Source organism: Sus scrofa, chromosome 6 (genome assembly GCF_054392235.1).
Source record: "Sus scrofa isolate SSC_HxYL_T2T_F1_AM1 chromosome 6, Sscrofa_HxYL_maternal_Yorkshire_Landrace_v2.0, whole genome shotgun sequence".
Lineage (NCBI taxonomy): Eukaryota > Metazoa > Chordata > Mammalia > Artiodactyla > Suidae > Sus > Sus scrofa.
This window is the reverse complement of record NC_139388.1, coordinates 77224558-77243719: the sequence shown is the minus strand read 5'-3', so window position 1 is coordinate 77243719 and position 19162 is coordinate 77224558. Positions and strand designations below refer to the sequence as shown.

General features: G+C 47.2%; 1 protein-coding gene across 1 annotated transcript; it reads right to left on the bottom strand.

Annotated features, from left to right (window-relative positions):
• Nucleotides 1-7999: 7999 nt before the first annotated feature.
• Nucleotides 8000-16161, bottom strand: AADACL3 (arylacetamide deacetylase like 3). The gene is made up of 4 exons (XM_003127596.5): nucleotides 15922-16161; nucleotides 13685-13901; nucleotides 12218-12281; nucleotides 8000-11222 (listed from the first exon to the last, which is right to left on the bottom strand). The coding sequence occupies exons 1-4, from the start codon at nucleotides 16090-16092 to the stop codon at nucleotides 10448-10450; spliced, it is 1227 nt and encodes a 408-aa protein (XP_003127644.1). The 5' UTR covers nucleotides 16093-16161; the 3' UTR covers nucleotides 8000-10447.
• Between the last annotated feature and the right edge of the window lie 3001 nt (nucleotides 16162-19162).

The following is a 19162-nucleotide window of genomic DNA, read 5'->3' as shown; positions in this document are numbered from 1 at the left end:
CCTCACGGACACTATGTTGGGTTCTTAAGCCACTGAGACACAGCAGGAACTGGGAGATTTCTGTTTTGTTTTGTTTATCTTTCTTTTAAGGTTTTCATTTTGGAGTTAATATCTTTCATTAGTTACAAAATTAATCAGATGTTTTTCCCCTTTCTTTTTGTGTAAGTTTAGTGAGTTGCATTTTTCTAGGAATTTACACGTTGCACCTAAATTTTCAAATTTGGAGGCATATGTTGTTCATAATATCTCCTTATATCTCTAGGATCTGTTATGAAGGCCCTTCTTATTCCTAGCATTTACTATTTCTGCTTCTGCCTTTTTCCCTCTATTTGTCTCATGAGATATATCAATTTCATCCGTCTTTTCAAAGAGCCAAAATGGGGAATAGTTGATCTCGTCTATTGTAGGATTATTTTGTAGTTTCTGGATTTGCCCCAAGAGATAGAAAGAAGTGTGTAAAGATAAATATATTGAGAAGGAAAAAATACTTTTTAATATTTAATTGGTCAATCATTTCAGGAAATTTCCTGCCACGATATGTTCAAGTATTATTGCTTCTGCCTCTTTCTCCTGTCTTTCTGGAACATCAGTTGCCTATTTGCCACATCTTCTCACCAAATCCTCCATGACTCTTGCCCCTTTTCTGTATTTCCTATCCTTCTGTCTCTTTGTACTTGATTCTGATTCGTTTCTTCTGACCTATATCCCAGTTCACATACCCTCTCTCAAGTGGGTCTCATGTGAAATTAAACCCACCCGTTGAGTTTTTTATTTGATTGGTTGCATTTTTCAGTTCTAAATTTTCTGTTTAATTAATAATATATGTATGTCACTTTCTAAAGTTCCAAATGTTGTAATTTCTGAATTATCAACTTACCCCTTTTTGCCTGCCAAATGCTCAAATCTATAGGTCTATAAATCTCCAGATTTACATATTATATATTATCTTTTAGACTCATAGATTACATTTATATATTATATAGAGATTTATATATTTTGTTTATATAGACTATAAATATATTTATATAGGTTTATCTCCTTGGATATGATAAGCAGAGCAATGTCACAGCCCTTGGTGGTTGTTGTTGCAGTTGTTTCTGTGGGTTCCTGTGGCTAGCTCTTCTCCCGTGCCTAGTATCTGAAAAATTAATTACAAAAACAGTATAAAGCCAAGGACAATATTATCATCCTCCAGATGTGATTGCCATTTGCTATGATGAGACATCAGAGGTGGATAACCACAAGACTTCTCTCCTCCTGGTCCAGAATGTCCTAGAAACATGTCTTCAAGATGAGCACTCGGCCTCAGGTTCTTGCACACAAAACAGTGTGGGCTTCACTGAATACTCAGGCAAATTTGGTCTGCTTCTGGTCACTCCTCTCACCAGCCAAGTTTTTTGTTTTTGTTTTTGTCTTTTTAGGGCTGCACCCGCGACACATGGAGATTCCCAGGCTAGGGGTCTAATTGGAGCTGTAGCCACTGGCCTACACCAGAGCCACAGCAACGCAGCAACAGAGCCACATCTGTGACCTACACCACAGCTCACCGCAACACCGAATCCTTAACCCACTGAGCAAGGCCAGGGATCGAACCTGCAACCACATGGTTCCTAGTCGGATTTGTTTCCGCTGTGCCACAACGGGAACTCCAAGCCAAGTTTTAACTTCAGCCAAGCCAGCCTCAGTTTCCCAATCTGTAAATTGGGAGTAAATATCACATACTTCCTAAGATGAGATTTTGAGAATTCAGGAAAATGTCACCTATAAAGCCCTTCATAAAATGCCTGTAATATGTAGGGGGTCAATAAACAATCAACACTCCCTTCCTTTGTGCCTAAACCAATTTTATTTTAGTAACACAACCCATTCCTTTCCTTGTATTAGAGGAGTAAATTTGGGAAATTGTGGCAGAAATATGCCAAAGGGAACACTTTTAGAGTCTCTTTGAAGAGAAGATTCTTGAACACAAAAGCAGAGGGAGACACTGTGAGTCTGCTAAACAGCACCTCTGTATCTACATCCAACCAACAGCAGATACCTATTCACAACTTACACTGATTTAGGCTGCTTTACACAAACACCTCTATGCACTAGATATGATTAATTCCATTTCAAGGCAAGAAAATTGAGGGACTAGAAGGTTAAGCAAATGTTGGACCTCTGATTGGCTCCCAACCACGGGTTCTCATCACTCTGCCTTCTGGAAGGGGCCTTGCAAAAGCAGCAGTAATAAACCCAGAATGTGTCTCTCCAACTTAAAATTAAAACTGTTCTTGCTGTGGCTGTGGCTGTGGCATAGGCCAGCTGCTGTAGCTCCGATTCAACCCCTAGCCTGGGAACTTCCATATGCTGCAGGTGCAGCCCCAAAAACAAACAAACAAACAAAAACTGTTCTATCCTTCGATGATGACATAGGCAAGGAGTTATTTCTTAGTAAGAGAGTCAGACCCTTGAGGGATTTTTCCTACAGCAAGAAATACTTTGAAACTGAGTCCCAGGCACGGCCTTATCTGAGTCAACCTTGCACAGCAATTTGCAAGACAATAGCGAGCCAGCCCTGGCAACCTGGGAACAGGGAGCCTAATCTGCGGTCTCTGGTGTCCTCGTCCTCTGCGTTGTTGGATGGAGTTAGTGTGTTAGTGGAAACACACTGGTAATTTTGCAGCCTGCCTCAACTCCTCGCCTGATTCTTGGAGAGGTTTATTTGACTTAAAGAAATTTCCCTTTAAAATACAGACCTGCCGGCCCACTCCATCCCACTCAACTGCTTGTCAGGCCAATCTATGTCCCTTTTGCTTTTGGAATTAGGGATTATATCCAACTACTTCCCTCTCAGCTGAGATCTGCTGGGGAAAAAGAACAAGGGAATGGGACAGGCACCTTAGTAACATCTAACCATATGTAAAATTTTGTGGGGTCAACTGTCCTTCTTGAATCTATCACAGAGAATCACTTATGCAGAAAGGAGGTGTTAGGAAGTTAGTCAGACATGAACGGGTCCCACCTCATCCCGGGCAGAGGCATCTTTCTCCCCCTCACCTTGACACTGACCAAGACACGCCCAGGGATCCTCCCTTTTGTGGTTAAGAACCACTAAATTCCCAGCCTTGTCAGACCCAAGGAGAAGGGCAAAAACACAGATGGGTTTTCCAAACTGCCAGCACCTGTCGGTGCACATGCTCCAAGACCTAAAAGGAGGCCCGAAACCACCAAGGTTCGTTATGCCGTATTTATAATCCATTAGCATTGCGGTTTTTGCTCCCCCGGTGGGTTTCCCTTGGGTGCTGATGGGTGAAAGCATCTGTGCCCAAGGAGAAAAGTTATATAACTTAAGGTGTCAATGACCTTGTCAATCCAATGATGCAGGACACAGGGAGGCACTTTCCACTGTTCTGAAAACCCAGCCCTCCCCTCACTGCTGGGCTGCTTCTCCTTCCCAACAGACAGCCCACTCTCTCCCCTCGGGGAACATAATTTAGCTTGCTTTGCTCAATAAAACCCCTGCTGGAGTTCCCGGTGTAGCTCAGTGGTCAGTAAATCCAACTAGGAACCATGAGGTTGCGGGTTCGATTCCCGGTGTCGCTCAGCAGGTTGAGGATCCAGCGTTGCCCTGAGCTGCAGTGTAGGTGGCAGACACCGCTCGGATCCCGCATTGCCATGGCTCTGGCATAGGCCGGTGGCTGCAGCTCCGATTGGACCCCTAGCCTGGGAACCTCCATATGCCGTGGGTGCGGCCCTGGAAAAGACAGAAAGACAAACAAGAAAACAAAAACAAAACCAAAAAATCTTTGCAGTGTCCTTTCTTATCACATGACAAGAATAAAATCTGTTATGACAATTATAAATAAATAAATAAATAAATAAAAATAAAACTCCTGCTGCTTGAAACTGCTCTATGTCCTCCAACTAAATTTTTTCCTTTCGGAGGACAAGGACCGAGGAATTGTAACAGGGGGCAGTTGCAGCAATGTTTACTACCAGTTTGTTTCCGAAAACCTGGAAAGAGACAATACGTCCAAGTGGTTTAGTCTAAAGGTCTAAATGGCTAAGAAGTGTGATATAGCCACACCATGGAATACTAGGCAGTGTCAGAAAAGAGCAAGATAAATCGATATTGCTTTTTGCTTTCTTTTTGTGGCTATACCCATGGCATATGGAAGTTCCCAGGCCAGGGATTGAATAGGAGTGGCAGCTGCCTGCCTACACCACAGCCACAGCAATGCAGGATCCAAGCCCCTCTGCAACCTACACTGCAGCTTTTGGCAATGCCAGATCCTTAACCCACTGAACAAGACCAGGGATCGAACCTGCATCCACACAGACAGTGTCAGGTTCTTTTTTTTTTTTTTTTTTTTTCTGTCTTTTTGCCATTTCTCGGGCCACTCCCGCGGCATATGGATGTTCCCAGGCTAGGGGTCTAATCAGAACTGTAGCCACCAGCCTACGCCAGAGCCACAGCAACGTGGGATCCGAGCCGGGTCTGCAACCTACAACACAGCTCATGGCAACACCAGATCCCCAACCCACTGAGCAAGGGCAGGGATTGAACCCACAACCTCATGGTTCCTAGTCGGATTCGTTAACCACTGCGCCACGACGGGAACTCCTGTGTCAGGTTCTTAATCTACTGAGCTACAACAGCAACTCCCTATATTGTTACTAAGATAGACTCCTAAGCTACACAGTTGAGTGAAAAAAAAAAAAAAAACTCAAGTGGCACAACATGTACAGAATAATACCTGTATGTACAACATATGGCAGAGCCTTCCTGCAAAATGTGTGGGCACATATCTGCCTATGAAAATGCACAGAAACAGGCTTTGAAGGATTGGAAAACTAACCTCCCATTCCCAGACCTTCCCCCAAAAAGGTAAGAGTGGATACATCCAGATACAAGGGAATAGAGGAGTCCCTGTTGTGGCTCAGCGGTAACGAAACCAACTATGAGGATATGGGTGTCTATGAGGATATGGGTTCAATCCCTGGCCTCTCTCAGTGGGTTAAGGATCCAGCATTGCTATGAGCTGCAGTGTAGGTTGCAGAGGTGGCTCGGATCTGGCAATGCTGTGGCTGTGGCTTGGGCCTGCGGCTGTAGCTCCAACTAGACTTCTAGCCTGGGAACCTCCATATACCGGGGGTGTGGCCCTAAAAGGACAAAAAAGGGGGGAGGGGAGGGAATAGAGTTGTGGGAGGGTGGTCAAAAGGGAAACTTGAGTCTTATCTCTAGTAGTTGAAGGGATTTTTAAAAGGAGAATATATTTGTGTACCACTTAGATAATTTAAAATTAATTTTTAAGGTAGAATGGGTATGAAAATATGATGACTGAGAGTGTGGTCAGCTGTGATATTGTCCGAAATTATCTGGGGCCCCTCTCTGAAGGGGATTACCCCTCTCTGTCCTGTCAACGTCAAGCTTGGCCACAGGACTTGCTCTGGCCGATGAAAAGGGAGCAGAAAAGGTGAGCATCACTTCCAAGCAAAAGCTTGGGGGGCCAGTGTGTGATTCGCAGTGTTTATTTCCCTCTGCCGTGAGACCGGAGCTATTTCAAATAGAGCCTGGGTCCAGGAGTAGACAAATGCGGAGCACAGCTGTCACTGAGCTTCGAGGGATGTGTAATGGGTCACTGAGCAGGAAATAGACCTTGGCTCTCATAAGCCACTGAGACTGGGGGGCCATTTGTCACTGCCATGGAGCCTAACCTGTAGGAGCCTGTATGTGCGCGTGAGCCCAGGGACAGGAGGAAAGAGCAGGCAGGCCCTCTGGAGCAGAGGGGGCGGGGGCAAGGGGGAGGGTACGTGGGTGGGACAAGGTTAGGGTCAGACAGGCAGGCAAGTCCTGGGTGTGGTGAAGGGTACCCTAAGGAGGGCACAATTTTTTTACCTTGCCCCAAGATCTCATCCTCAACTGCCCTCCGACAAAAGAAAGCAATTTGTGATGCAATGCATTGTCCTTTATGTGACGGCTCTTACCCTGGGCTAACTGGCAAGTCCTGTGAATTTAAGGTGTGGAGGTGTCTGTCTCCCCTGAGCCAGATCAGGGGGGCACCTCTGCTGGGCGCTCCTGGAGGGGCCTATGGTTACCAGCTCCAAAGCCCTTCAGACTTAAAGAAAGTGACAGTCAAGGAAGCAAAAATGTATGTATAAATAAGAGTTCCCATCGTGGTTCAGCGGAAATGAATCTGACTAGTATGCACGAGGACGCAGGTTCGAACCCTGGCCTCCATCAGTGGGTTAAAGGATCTGGCATTGCCTTGAGCTGTGGTGTAAATCGCAGACTCAACTCGGATCTGGCATTGCTGCGGCTGTGGCGTAGGCCCCCAGCTACAGCTCTGATTCGACCCCTAGCCTAGGAACCTCCATACGCTGTGAGTGCAGCCCTAAAAAGACAAAAAAGAAAGATAGATAGATAGATAGATAGATAGATAGATAGATAGATAGATAGAAGACTTGACCCGATCAACCCGCCTCATATCAGATGGTAGCTGACACCTGATGGATGGGAAATAACTCACACAAGCTCATGTGGCTGGGTCATTCCATTGACTTTTTTTTTTTTTTTAGTCTTTTTGCCTTTTCTAGGGCCGCTCCTGTGGAATATGGAGGTTCCCAGGCTAGGAGTCGAATCAGACCTGTAGCCGCCAGCCTAGGCCAGAGCCACAGCAATGCAGGATCCGAGCCACGTCTGCAACCTACACCACAGCTCATGGCAACGCAGGATCCTTAACCCACTAAGCAAGGCCAGGGAATCAACCCGCAACCACACGGTTCCTAGTCAGATTCATTTAACCACTGCGCCATGAAGGGAACTCCCTCCATTGAATTTTAATTTTAGTTTTGAAGGATAGGAAAGAAAAAGGCTAATGGGCCATGTGGTTCCACAGAAAAGGTTTATTGTTCATCAGAGCAGGGTTGCAACGCTTGGCACTTAGCCAACTATGTGGCCTTGGGTAAACTACTCAATCAGCTGGCCTTGAACTTGACTGGAAAGAGTCGGAAATGAGTGTACTTATTAATGTCTCTGGACCTCAGTATCCTCATCTGTACAAAGGGCTTAAGAATAGCCACTTTATAGGATTCCTATGATGCACATGGACGGTGAGGTGCCAAGGAAAGGGGGGCATAGCTAGTGTATAAAATTAAGACTCTGCAGATGATGAGCTGCTGAGAGGGGGGTCGGCGGGGAGCTCCCCCAGCACCTGAACTCCCACTCTGGGGAAGCGAAAACCCCAGGGTCCTTTCAAATGAAGGTGAAGTTTCCACATGCTCACACAAAGGATGTAAAGGCACAAGATTTATTCTCTACAGATCTCAGAAATGGGGTGGGGATGCCATGAGCCGGGGGACGGACAATCCTCTGTTCCAGGTCACAAGTGAGCAGGAGGAGTTGAGCGGGGCCTCAAGCAAGCACTGGTTACTCACAAGATCGTTGGGGTGGAGGTCACTAAGTTTTCACAGGCTCAACTCTAAGTGGTTGGGTCTTTTTAATTTTTATTTTATTTTTTATCTTTTATTTACATACATATTTTTTCTACTATACAGCATGGTGACCCAGTTACACATGCATGTATACATTCTTTTTTCTCACATTACATGTTCCATCATAAGTGACCAGACAGAGTTCCCAGTGCTACACAGCAGAATCCCATTGCTAATCCATCCTGAAGGCAACATTCTGCATCTATTTACCCCAAGCTCCCGGTCCCTCCCACTCCCTCCCCTTCCCCTTGGCAACCACAAGTCTGTTCTCCAAGTCCCTGATTTTCTTTTCTGTGGAAAGGTTCCTTTATGCCGTATATTATATTCCAGATATAAGTGATTGTTGTTTTAAAAGGTGACCCACCAGGGCAAAGCCAAAGCCGAGACTTGTGGTGGGAATCCTACGCTCGGGTCTTTATCGAAATGTCCAGACTCTGAATGGGACCAGGGCTGTCATAGGGTAAAATGCCTAGGCAGCAGCCCAGCTTGGTGGTTTTCTCATCACAATGAGGTGGAAGATTTATTTATTTATTTATTTATTTATTTATTTATTTATTTATTTATGTATGTATTTATCTTTTTTCCTTTTCTAGGGCCGCTCCCACAGCACATGGAGGTTCCCAGGCTAGGGGTCCAATTGGAGCTGTAGCTGCCGGTCTACGCCAGAGCCACAGCAACACGGGATCCAAGCCTTGTCTTCAACCTACACAGCAGCTCATGGCAAAGCCGGATCCTTAACCCACTGAGCAAGGCCAGGGATTGAACCCAAAACCTCATGGTTCCTAGTCGGATTCATTAACCATGGCGCCACGATGGGAACTCCGAGGCGGAAGATTTAAACAGACACGTATGGAGTCTTACATGCCGTTGGGTCTCGGTAAACAAGATTTCCTATCCCTTTTCCATGCCCTGAGCCTTATGGATGGGTTGCAGGAAGGACAGTGATGAATTGATTAAAAAGAGAGGCGTATGGAGCCCCCAAATCAACCCAATCAGTCATCGTGGATGAAAATGCTTCATCTTTCCAGGATCTGCAGAAGGAAACAGCCTCAGAAATGAGCCCACTCGGTGGTTCTCCCAGGCCCTAAAGTGTAACCCACTCATCTCCCCTGGGCACCATCTTCCAATGGCTCTCCTACTCCTCATCACCCCACCACACAAGAGCTGATCACCCAAATTTCCAAAAGGTCAGCTCATGTCCCTCTAACCCATCTCCAGAGGCAGGAGTGAACCAATGCCACACTCCAGGAGGGGAATCCCACCTACCCTCACCTCGGAGACCTGTGTCAGAAGGGGCAATGCTCCCCAACAGCTGAGTGGCCACCAAATGGTGTGCTTTCAGTGAGGGGTTCTTCTTTCTACAGTAAAGCCATCTGTGGATCTTGTAAATGGACTAAGAAACCAGCCAATGGGATTCCTCTCTGCCCTATGTTTCAGCACGAACATTCCACTGAAAGTAAGGGAAAGGCAAACATGGGACCCTTTGTGCAGGAGACTTGGATCTTGGCCTATAAAAGTCACTGGCCAACCAGGAGCAGAGCCTCCTGAAGACGAGGTAGAGCCAGCATGGGAGCCTGAGCCATCCTTTCCAAGGCCTTTTTCTTCCTAAGTGGCAAGTGGTCAACTTGCCCAGTGGTCCTTGACTCAGGATTCAGTTTAGCATCCATAACTGGTAAGCACTGATGTCAGGGAGGTACTCCCACCCTCCCCATGCCCAGTCCAAGCACCAGTTGGTTGACTCCACCTTCCACTTCAAGAATGGCATGGGACTTGGCCTGGTCAGAACATTCCATTCTCTCACTCATAGAAACTGGATACACCATTCAGAAAGCCAACAGAGCCATCAGGCTGTAAAGTGATTTCTGCTGGGACTGCTGAAAACGAGTCAAGTTCATAATAATGGACTTGACTCTGGGAGAATATAAGCATGGTGGTACTTGGGGCCACCATTCACACAGAAGAGCATAAACTAGAAAAAAGAAGAGAAGGCAGCTGGTGACACTCTTTGAGTTCCTGGATCAATCCATGCCTAATTTATCCCTGGAATTTGTAGCTACATTAGCCAATACATTCTCTCTTTGAATTAGGCCAATATAAGTTGGCTCTGTGTCTTAAGACAGAAATAGCCCTCACCAATACATCTTCTGTCCCTTGGGCCCTCCTTTGATTTCCACCATGGACACGCTCGAGTTTGGTCAGACTTCATCTTCGTGGGTCTCTGACTCAGGACTCAGTTTCCCTCCCTCTAAACTCCTTTCCCCAAACACTTAACAGTGTTGCTTCCAGGCTCTTGGTTGGAAGCCTGACTTTGACTCCAAGAGCTCCAGGGCTCCCCCAATCAAGTGGCTTCATCTGCCACTAGGTGTCAACCACCATGGAAAACCTGCCCATTCAGTCTTCACTTTTCCATCCCAGGGAGTTGAGACTCTGAGGCAGAGGAACAGCAGGAAAAGTGTCACCGAGTACCCAGAGGAGGGTGAGACCAGTTTCTCTACCTCTACCCAGCATTAGGATATCAAAGCTCTGCCCTTTGAGCTAGATTAGAAGAAGTTTTGAGATTGCACATGAGGCTCTTGGGTTATTCCAAGGCCCAGATAAGTAGACTCTCTTGTGGCCCATACCCTAGATCAGCCTGGGCCATCTGAACTCTCCCACGGAAAGGCCATGAGCAGTCGCTACATGCTTATTCACTCTTGCAAATGGCCCCTGAAGAATGTCAGCTCAAATTTTCCTGATGGTGATCACAGAGAGCCCCATCCTCCCCCCAAAACCTGTCTTGTCCACTGCTCTCCCTTTTGATAGCAGGGTTGTGCATTCTATGATTCTAGAACCTGGTACAAGAGGAGAAGGCAACCTTGACACTCTCCCCAGCCTTACTCAGCATCACCTACATCAGCAACAGGGAGCCCCAATAGCAAAAGGATGAAGGCAGAATCCACACTCTTGCAACTTCAGTAGGAAGAAAAGATGGTCACAAGCCCTTTATGAAATGGACCACAGCATTCAGAATCCTCCTGGAGCAGGGGAAGTACAAGCAGCCCATGTCAAGGGTGGTAAACACTCCGTGAAAACCATCCTCCATGTGGTGCCAAGTCACTGGAACCCCGAGATCCTCCAGCCTTTTCTTGTACAACAGTGAATGGTCCCGGAGAAGATCATACTCACAGCTCACGATACAAGCTTCAGGGAGCCGAGACACTACTTCATCCCCTGCGATCAGGGGTGAGTTCAACAAATCTAAAATTAAGTTTGTCTCCAGATAGGCAGCCTCATTCAGGGGCTCACAGGGCATTGGCAGGTAGCCTCTCTTCTTAAACCTCTCCGGGATGTTTTCTGCACCCAACCACTTTCTGTACTTTTCCCAGACCTCGGTGGGCAAGTGGGTGCCTTTAAATACACTGCTTTTCCAGGCAGGGCTGATGTCCAGGTAATGACACCAACAGTAGAAGGCAAAATTCTGGCTGAGCAGTGGAACATTCTTGTTCTGCTGATAGGAAGGGGACTGGAAATCCATGGCTTGGAGAGCCGGGTAGACCAGGATCTGAGCACGGATTTTGGGGAGATCTGAACTGTCCACAAGGTTTTGACAAATTATCACAGCCACGCCCCCACCCACACTGTCACCGCAGACCAGGACCCGGGCTGGGTCCACCCCATACTTATTCAAGGACTTCAAGAAGTGAGTAGTGGCCACCATGCAGTCTCTTATTGCCACTGGAAACCTATGCTTGGGCACTTTGCGGTACCTGAAAAGGAAGCAAGGAGCAGTTGACACTCACTGCCCCTGCAGAGCCCTAGGCACCTGTGCCTAGCATCCTTCAGTGCAGATTTCTTTCATTAACTCTCTGGTGAACTATACTCAATATTTTGTAATAACCTATAAGGGGAAAGAATCTAAAAAAGAATATATATTTTTATATATAAGATATACATTTTATATCTTATATATAATATATTCCATATATTCTTTGAGATTATATATTCTTTTATAGAACATATATTCTATATATCCTTATATATATATTCCTTTATAGAATATATATTCCATATATTCTTATATATTAATGTATTCTTTGTAGAATATGCCTTCTATATATTCTTATATTCTACATATAAGAATATATATGATATATTATTTTATATATAATATATAGAATATAAATTATATATATTCTTATATATATATATTAACTTAATCCCTTTGCTATGCACCTGAAACTAACATGACCTTGTAAATCAACTATATTTCAATTCAAAAAAACTTCTTTCTGAAGCCTGAGCAGGTGAACTTACGGTAGGAGGCTTAAGCGAGGTAGTGGACATGAAGCCCTGAGTGCTGGGCACATAGGCTCAGTAAGCTGTAGCTGCTGTTTCCATTATCGCAATGCCAATTGGGGGAACAGACTGTGACCCCAAAAGCCCTGTCATCCAGCTACTAGTCAACAACATAGCAATCACCAGCACAATCCCCAGCTTTCCGAACCTACCCAATGGTGCTTCCTTCACTCTAACCTGTTCCTTGCTTTTGTGACTCTTTTAGAAGCAAGCCCAGGCTTGTCTGAGAATAAATTCTAAGTGATTCTCCTATGATCACAAGTTTTGCAGGAGGATCTTGAGGACTTAAATACCAACAGGAGCCGGCAGATAACTTAGGGGCCCCTCCAGATCAGCCATGCCTATTCCAGACCACGGCTCCCCGCTCAAGGTCACACCCCGATCTCCCCACCCTCATTTTACTCACCCAACTGCTAGAACCACTGCATCACTCTCCTTGGACAAATGACAGCATACGCCATGGTGAGTTCCTAGAAAAGAAAAGGTTAGAAACATTCGCGCCAGGAAGGCTAGTGGGCTTCCTTTGCCTGCCGTCCTCAGCTGCCCCTTCTCACAGATAACCACCACGATGGAGTGCCTGGGTTGATTTGATGTCTGGACAACTTCTTCTAAGACTCGCCCCCATCCCCAACCCCACTGATTCTACAGGTCATTCACAGTATCCGAGAAGCTGTCTGGCTGTAGAGCACAGCAGTTTAGCAGGTGAGCTCTGGATTCAGACCTGAGTTCAGATCCCAAATTTGAACTCCTTTTAGCTTGAGCTGAAGTAGTAAGGGGCAAGTTGCTTTTCTACCCTGAGGCTCAATTTTCTCTTCTGTAAAATGGGGATAATGATAGTGATAGGGCTGTTGGGGGCTTAGAGGAGGTGATCATGCTTATAAAGTGCTTCCACAGTGCCTGCCATGTAAATATCAATATTAATAAATATCAATCAATCAATATTAACTATTACTATCATTGATTAGGCAGACCAAACAGTGATGTTAAATTCCTTATTCTCAAAAGCTACAGCAAAGGGGCCCTGGCATTCCATAGATTAGCAAGCACTACATAAAGGTGGCTTTTCTCCCTAACTCATTCACCAGGGAGCATGGGGTGGTGGCAGGGGATTAAGATAATAAAATTGTTTCAATTTTGAGTTTGTTCCCTCTCTTAAATTTTCCTCAAATAGTTGATCCTCCTGTCTATCTGTACTAGAATTTGTCTCAAGCAATACCTGTCATGAAACACAGCTATGTGTTTAGGCATACCCTTGCGGCACAGCACGTTAAGGATCTGGCACTCTCCCTGCGGCGGCCTGGGTCTCTGCAGTGGCGCGGGTTGAATCCCTGGCCCAGGAACTTCCACATGCCTCGGGCACAGCCAAAAATAAATAAATATAAATAAAAGAATTGTGCTTTTAGTTATTTTCCTTTTTGAAAAATCCGTATTTACAACTCAATAGAGATGGTGGTCATACATTTGGATGTACTAAATACCACTGAATTGTATACTTTAAAATAGTGAAATTTTATGTTATGTGAATTACATATATTATACATATACACACACATACATGTGGATATGTGTATTACACACGTGTGCATACATTATATACACACATACATGTACATATGTGTGCTACATATGTGTGTGTATTACATGCATGTGTGTCTATATGTGTCTATACACAGCCTTACTTCCAGGAAGAGATCAATACATTCCATAACTCTGCCACCTAAACGAGCTGGGCCCCGCTAACAGTCCTGGTCATAACCGCAGCTTTTAGACCCCAGGGAGATGACCAGCATGCCACCTCCCGACTGAGACCACCCAGCTCTACTCTGGGACCATCACTCCGGAGGGGCGGGAGGTCTGAGGGAAGGGCTCTTACTCAAGCTCCCTAAAATGCCTCCGCCGCCGTGGTAGAACACGATGCCAGTCCTGAGGGCGCCTGAGGACGCCTTGGGCTGGTACAGCCGCACGGGGATCGTCCCAAACCAGAGGTCCTTGACCACGACATCCGGATCCATCTTTAGCGGCGCAAGGTCGTGAATGAAACGAACAAATTGAGGCATAGAACAGATTCTCAGTTTCTCAAAAATTGTCCCCTGTCAGTGAGAGAAGAGGAAACGGAGGGCGCGCGGCGGTGGGGGGGGCGGTCCTTAGTCTGTGCTGTGTGGGAGCCTTGCGGCCGCCAAGCCCCCCGCAGAGCGGCTGGAGGGCAGGCTGGACCGCAGCGCTGCTGCTTCCCCGCTGTGCCTCTGTCACTGGCAGAAAACCCGCTCGCCCAGGCCCACGCTGCCCCAGCACCGGCCCCTCCCAACCCTCTCTCCCCAGACACTCCTGCCCCCGCAAACCAGGTTTCCCGCCACCCCTCCGGAGTTCTAACTGGAAACACCCCCGCCTTGGCCTGGACATGATGTCTGTTCCCAGAAAGGGCCCTTCTGGACCACCCCTTCTCTTTTTTTTTGCTTTTTGGGGCACACCCACAGCATATGGAGTTTCCCAGGCTAGGGGTTGAATTGGAGCTGTAGCCACCGGGCCTACACCAGAGCCACAGCAACGCGGGATCAGAGCTGCGTCTGCGACCTACACCACAGCTCATGGCAATGCAGGATCCTTAACCCACTGAGGGAGGCCAGGGATCGAACCCACAACTTCATGGCAACTAGTCAGATTCATTTCCGTTGCGCCACAACAGGAAATTTTAACTGCCATTTTTAAGACTGGGATAACTGCATTGAAGTTATAGGTTTTAAAAAGGAATGGGGGGGCTGTTCTTATTTTCTAGAGGTACCCACTGAAATATTTTTGGATAAAGTAATACAGTGCCCAGGATCCATTTTCTAAGGAAATGGGAATGCAGGACAAGGTGAGGGTACGGATGAGATGAGATTGGCAGGAAATCAATAACTGAATTCTGTGGGTTGGGTGCCTGGGGCTTCTTTATCCTATTCAGTCTCCTTTGGTTTCTGTCTAAAAGTTTGCATGAGGGGTTCCTGCTGTGGTGCAGCAGGTTAAGGATCTAGCACTGCTGCAGCTGCCCCTTGGATTCGATCCCTGGCCCTAGAACTTCCATATGCTGTGCGTGCAGCCAAAAAATAAACAACTGAAAGTTTGCATCATAAAAATAAATACAGGAGTTCCCATCGTGGCGCAGTGGTTAACGAATCCGACTAGGAACCATGAGGTTGCGGGTTCGGTCCCTGCCCCTGCTCAGTGGGTTAACGATCCGGCGTTGCCGTGAGCTGTGGTGTAGCTTGCAGACGCGGCTCGGATCCTGCGTTGCTGTGGCTCTGGCGTAGGCCAGTGGCTACAGCTCCGATTCGACCCCTAGCCTGGGAATCTCCATATGCCGCGGGAGCGGCCCAAAGAAATAGCAAAAAGACAAAAAAAAAAAAAAAAAAAGAATGCTTTGGCCCCTGGATTCTCCTCTACCAAAGTTTTCCATGAGAACAGGTGCTTGAAATCACTTTTCATTAGGTAAGAGACTTAAGAAACATATTTTCTATATTTAGTCTTCTTCAACCCTCTGGAAAAGTGCTACAAATCCTTATGGGCAAATTTTACGCCATCCTCACACGCACGATATACTTACAAGGATTTGATTAAATTTGACACACTAGCAACAAGGAACAAAATCTGACTATATTACAGGCACAGTTTTCCATCCCTCCAAAGCAACAAAATATTTTTCTAAAATGTCACATCGTAGCGTTTTGCTCATCTCTATGAACTCGCCTGCTTGTGCTACGTCTCTTTATTTTGTTGTTGGCTGGTTCTAAGTAGCAGGGAGGTGGTAACCAGGGCCCCAAAGTCAGAAAAATTACTCCTATCTTTATGGCTTCGCAGAGTGGTGGGTGCTGTAAAGAAAGTAAGACATGGGTATGGTGGAATTTCACCTGAGAAAGTAAATTCTTTGGGTGTTGTGGCTCTTAGCCCAGACCAGCTTAAGAAACACCAAGAAAAGGTTAAGAACCTCACGACCCAATAGAAATTATTTGGGTTCGATGATGGGCTGTCAGCCCATCACCATGATAGGACTGTTAATTCGACTAGAAGCTTCTGGTATGTGTTTTTCCCTCCTTCATCCTAGAGAGGAGAGGACAAATAAAACTTAAAACTCACCCAGGTCACCAACAGCTGGAAGATGCAATGGAGGACCCGCAGCTTCACGGGGTGGCCAATGGCTGCAGGAATGTCTGCGGTGAGGAAGTGGTCGCAGACAACATACAGCCCGACCCCCACGGAGAACGTGTAGGCGGCGGCGAGGACCAGGAGCAGGAAAAGAACCTCCATCCTGCTGCTGCTGCCACGGGAGAGGCGGAGAGGAGGCTGTGCTCAAGACGGGTGATTTAGGACATGGCTGGGAGCCTTGAGACTTCCTCCACTTTATACATCACAACCTGCCCTACCACCTTCCCAGGTCCTGCAAGCATTGTTGCAGCCAGGTGAGTCACAGACTCAGGTGAGGCTCTGGTTCCAGGACAGGGCTCATACAGTGGAGACAGTGGCTCATGCACCCTGACCCAGCTGGAAAGGGGAGCGCCAAAGTTCCAGCTTACATCCTTGGCATTGCTTCTAGAAAGTCAGAATGGCCATCACAGACACTATACGCTCTACCTGCTCTCTGACCTCAAAACCACCTCCTAGTTCTACTCAGGCCATGCTTGCGGATCCTCAGCCTGCCAAGGAGCTCCCAGGACCTTGGCACTTACTATTCCTTGTGCGACATTCTTTCCTCAGACTCCAGGGGGCCTCAACTCCCATCCCCACTACTGCAGGTCTCTGCCCAGATGTCACCTTCTGAGTGAGGCCGCCTTATTGAACTTCGTGGGTCCCCCCAGCCTTAGTGTGCATATCCCGCTCTCACTTTCATGCTGTGTCTCTATTATGTATCACCACCTAAGATACCACACGCTTTGCTTGTTGTTGTTAATTGTCTGGACCATAACCTCTGTGAAGACACAGATCTTTGCCTTGTTCCTTGTTTCTCTTCAAAGACTAGACCAGGGTCTCACACTTAGTGAGTGTTCAGCAATGTCTATTGAATGAAGGAATGCATAAACAGGATTTGTCCTTTCCGTCGTAAAGCGGAAGAAAACTGAGCTCGCTGGCCTTTCCAGGAGTTGGGGTAGGGATTGATATCAACGTTCAAAATCTCCCCTAAGCACAATGTCCCACGTTCACGGTGATAGTGACGCGCTCTGCCAGCTCTCCCCTCTCCCCAGTCTGGTGTCAGAGCGGGGGTTCTCAAACAGGGAGATTTTACGCCCCCAGGACACATCTGGCCTCATCTGGAGAACTTCTTGCTTGTCGCAACCCTGTGAGGGGCAGGGACTGACACTGGCAGCTCACGGGTCGATGCCAGAGATGTTGGGAAGCACCCTACAAGGTACAGGGTCCAGAACAAGGAGTGATCTGGTCCACTGTGTCAGTGATGCTGAGGTTGAAAAACCCTGAGTTAGCCCGACTTGGATTTGACTCCTCCTGACTCTGCCAAATGCCAACACTCTGATCATGGGCAAGTTACAATCTCTAAGCCTCAGTTGCCAAATATGGAAAATGGGAAGAAGAAGAATAGTACCCCATGGAGTTGTTGGGGGCATCAAAGTCACGGTGTCTGTAAGCAGCTCCCCTGAGCGTGGGTGTGGGGACCCCTAAGAGATGTCAGTGAGGGAAGCCGAGACACTTCCACATGCTCTCCAGACCCCTCACTTTCCTCACGGGCACACATCACAGGCACACAGGGAACAACACTTTCTAGCCCCTGCTGCTTCTGCAGGGCCCAGGGGTGTGAGTGGTCATGCTGCCCCCATGTCCAGGCCCAGTCTAGAGTGTCCACACCATCCTGCACACCTCCATCAGCCAACACCTGACAGGTGCTTCCCCTCTCCGGAAGGGAGAAATACCGACGGCTCTCCTGATGGCTAAGCCTCACAATGGCAGAGGCTGGAACCCTGTGTCATTCCTGCAGGTGAGATCCCAGGAGGGGGACCCAACCAGAAGCACCTGTCAGTTGCTGCCTGATGAAGGCATGCAGGGTCCTGGGGTTAAGCTACTGCGATGGGGGATTATTTGGCACAGCCCCTAGCCCCTCCTGAGTCATACAGCTCCACGACAGCATGAAAGCTGCAAAAGGGCATCTGCAACACCAAAGTCTAAATTCACTTTAATTCGCATAACTCTTACTTATTTCCTTGTGCTTTTACCCTTTGACCACGAGACACCAGACTCCCTCCCAGTCAAGCCCGTTTGAGCCCTGTCTTTACCAACCTCTCAGGGGAGCATGAAGGGACCCACCAGCAGACACCCTGGCGCTCTTCCGGCTCTGCCCCTGACCCAGCACAACAACATTGGGCCATGTATTCACCCTCTGACTGCGGCAGCCTCTTCACTTGTAAAACGAAGCTGGGGAGTTCCTGTCGTGACTCGGTGGAAACGAATCTGACTAGCATCCGTGAGGACGCAGGTTCAGTCCCTGGCCTCGCTCAGTGGGTTAAGGATCCGGTGTTGCCGTGAGCTGTGGTGTAGGCCATAGATGAGGCTTGGATCTGGCATTGCTGTGGCTGTGGCATCTACAGCTCCGATTCGAGCCCTAGCCTGGGCACCTCCATGTGCCTGGGGTGCAGCCCTAAAAAGACCAAAACAAAAAAACAAAAAAAAATGAAGCTGGGGGCCCTGCCCTGTGTCTGTTGCTGAGCCAAACCCTCTGCATGGGTTAATGCATTTTTCCCTCTCATCAACCTTTTAGGTAGACCTAATCTTGCCCTCATTTTATGGATAAGGAAAATCAGCCTCTATGAGGCTAAGTAGCTTCCCCAAGGTCACGAAACTCGTAAACAGAAGTTGTGTTGGGGGGGGGGGGCTGATTTTGAGCAACACCAAAATGTCAGTGAACAAAGAAAATTCTCGGCAAATCTTACACCTTGACTGACCCATCTCCCATCCAGCCCCTGGGGAAACTTGACTGAACAGGAACAAACTCAACCGGAACTCCCAGTTCATTGCATAACTGGCAGCTGTGTTACAAATCTGGGTTAGGGTTAAGATTTATTTAACCCTGGAGTTCCTGTCGTGGCTCAGTGGTTAATGAATCTGACTAGTATCCATGAGGTTGTGGTGTAGGTTGCAGATGCAGCTCAGATCCCACGTTGCTGTGGCTGTGGTGTAGGCTGGCAGCTACAGCTCCAATTCAACCCTTAGCGTGGGAACTTCCATATGCCTCGGATGTGGCCCAAGAAATAGCAAAAAGACAAAAAAAAAAAAAAAAAAGAGATTTATTTAACCCTAATGGCAAAGAATAGTCTACCAGCTATTCAGACTTACTGATTTTTAAAACATCGGTTTTTTTTTTATTCTGCAATTA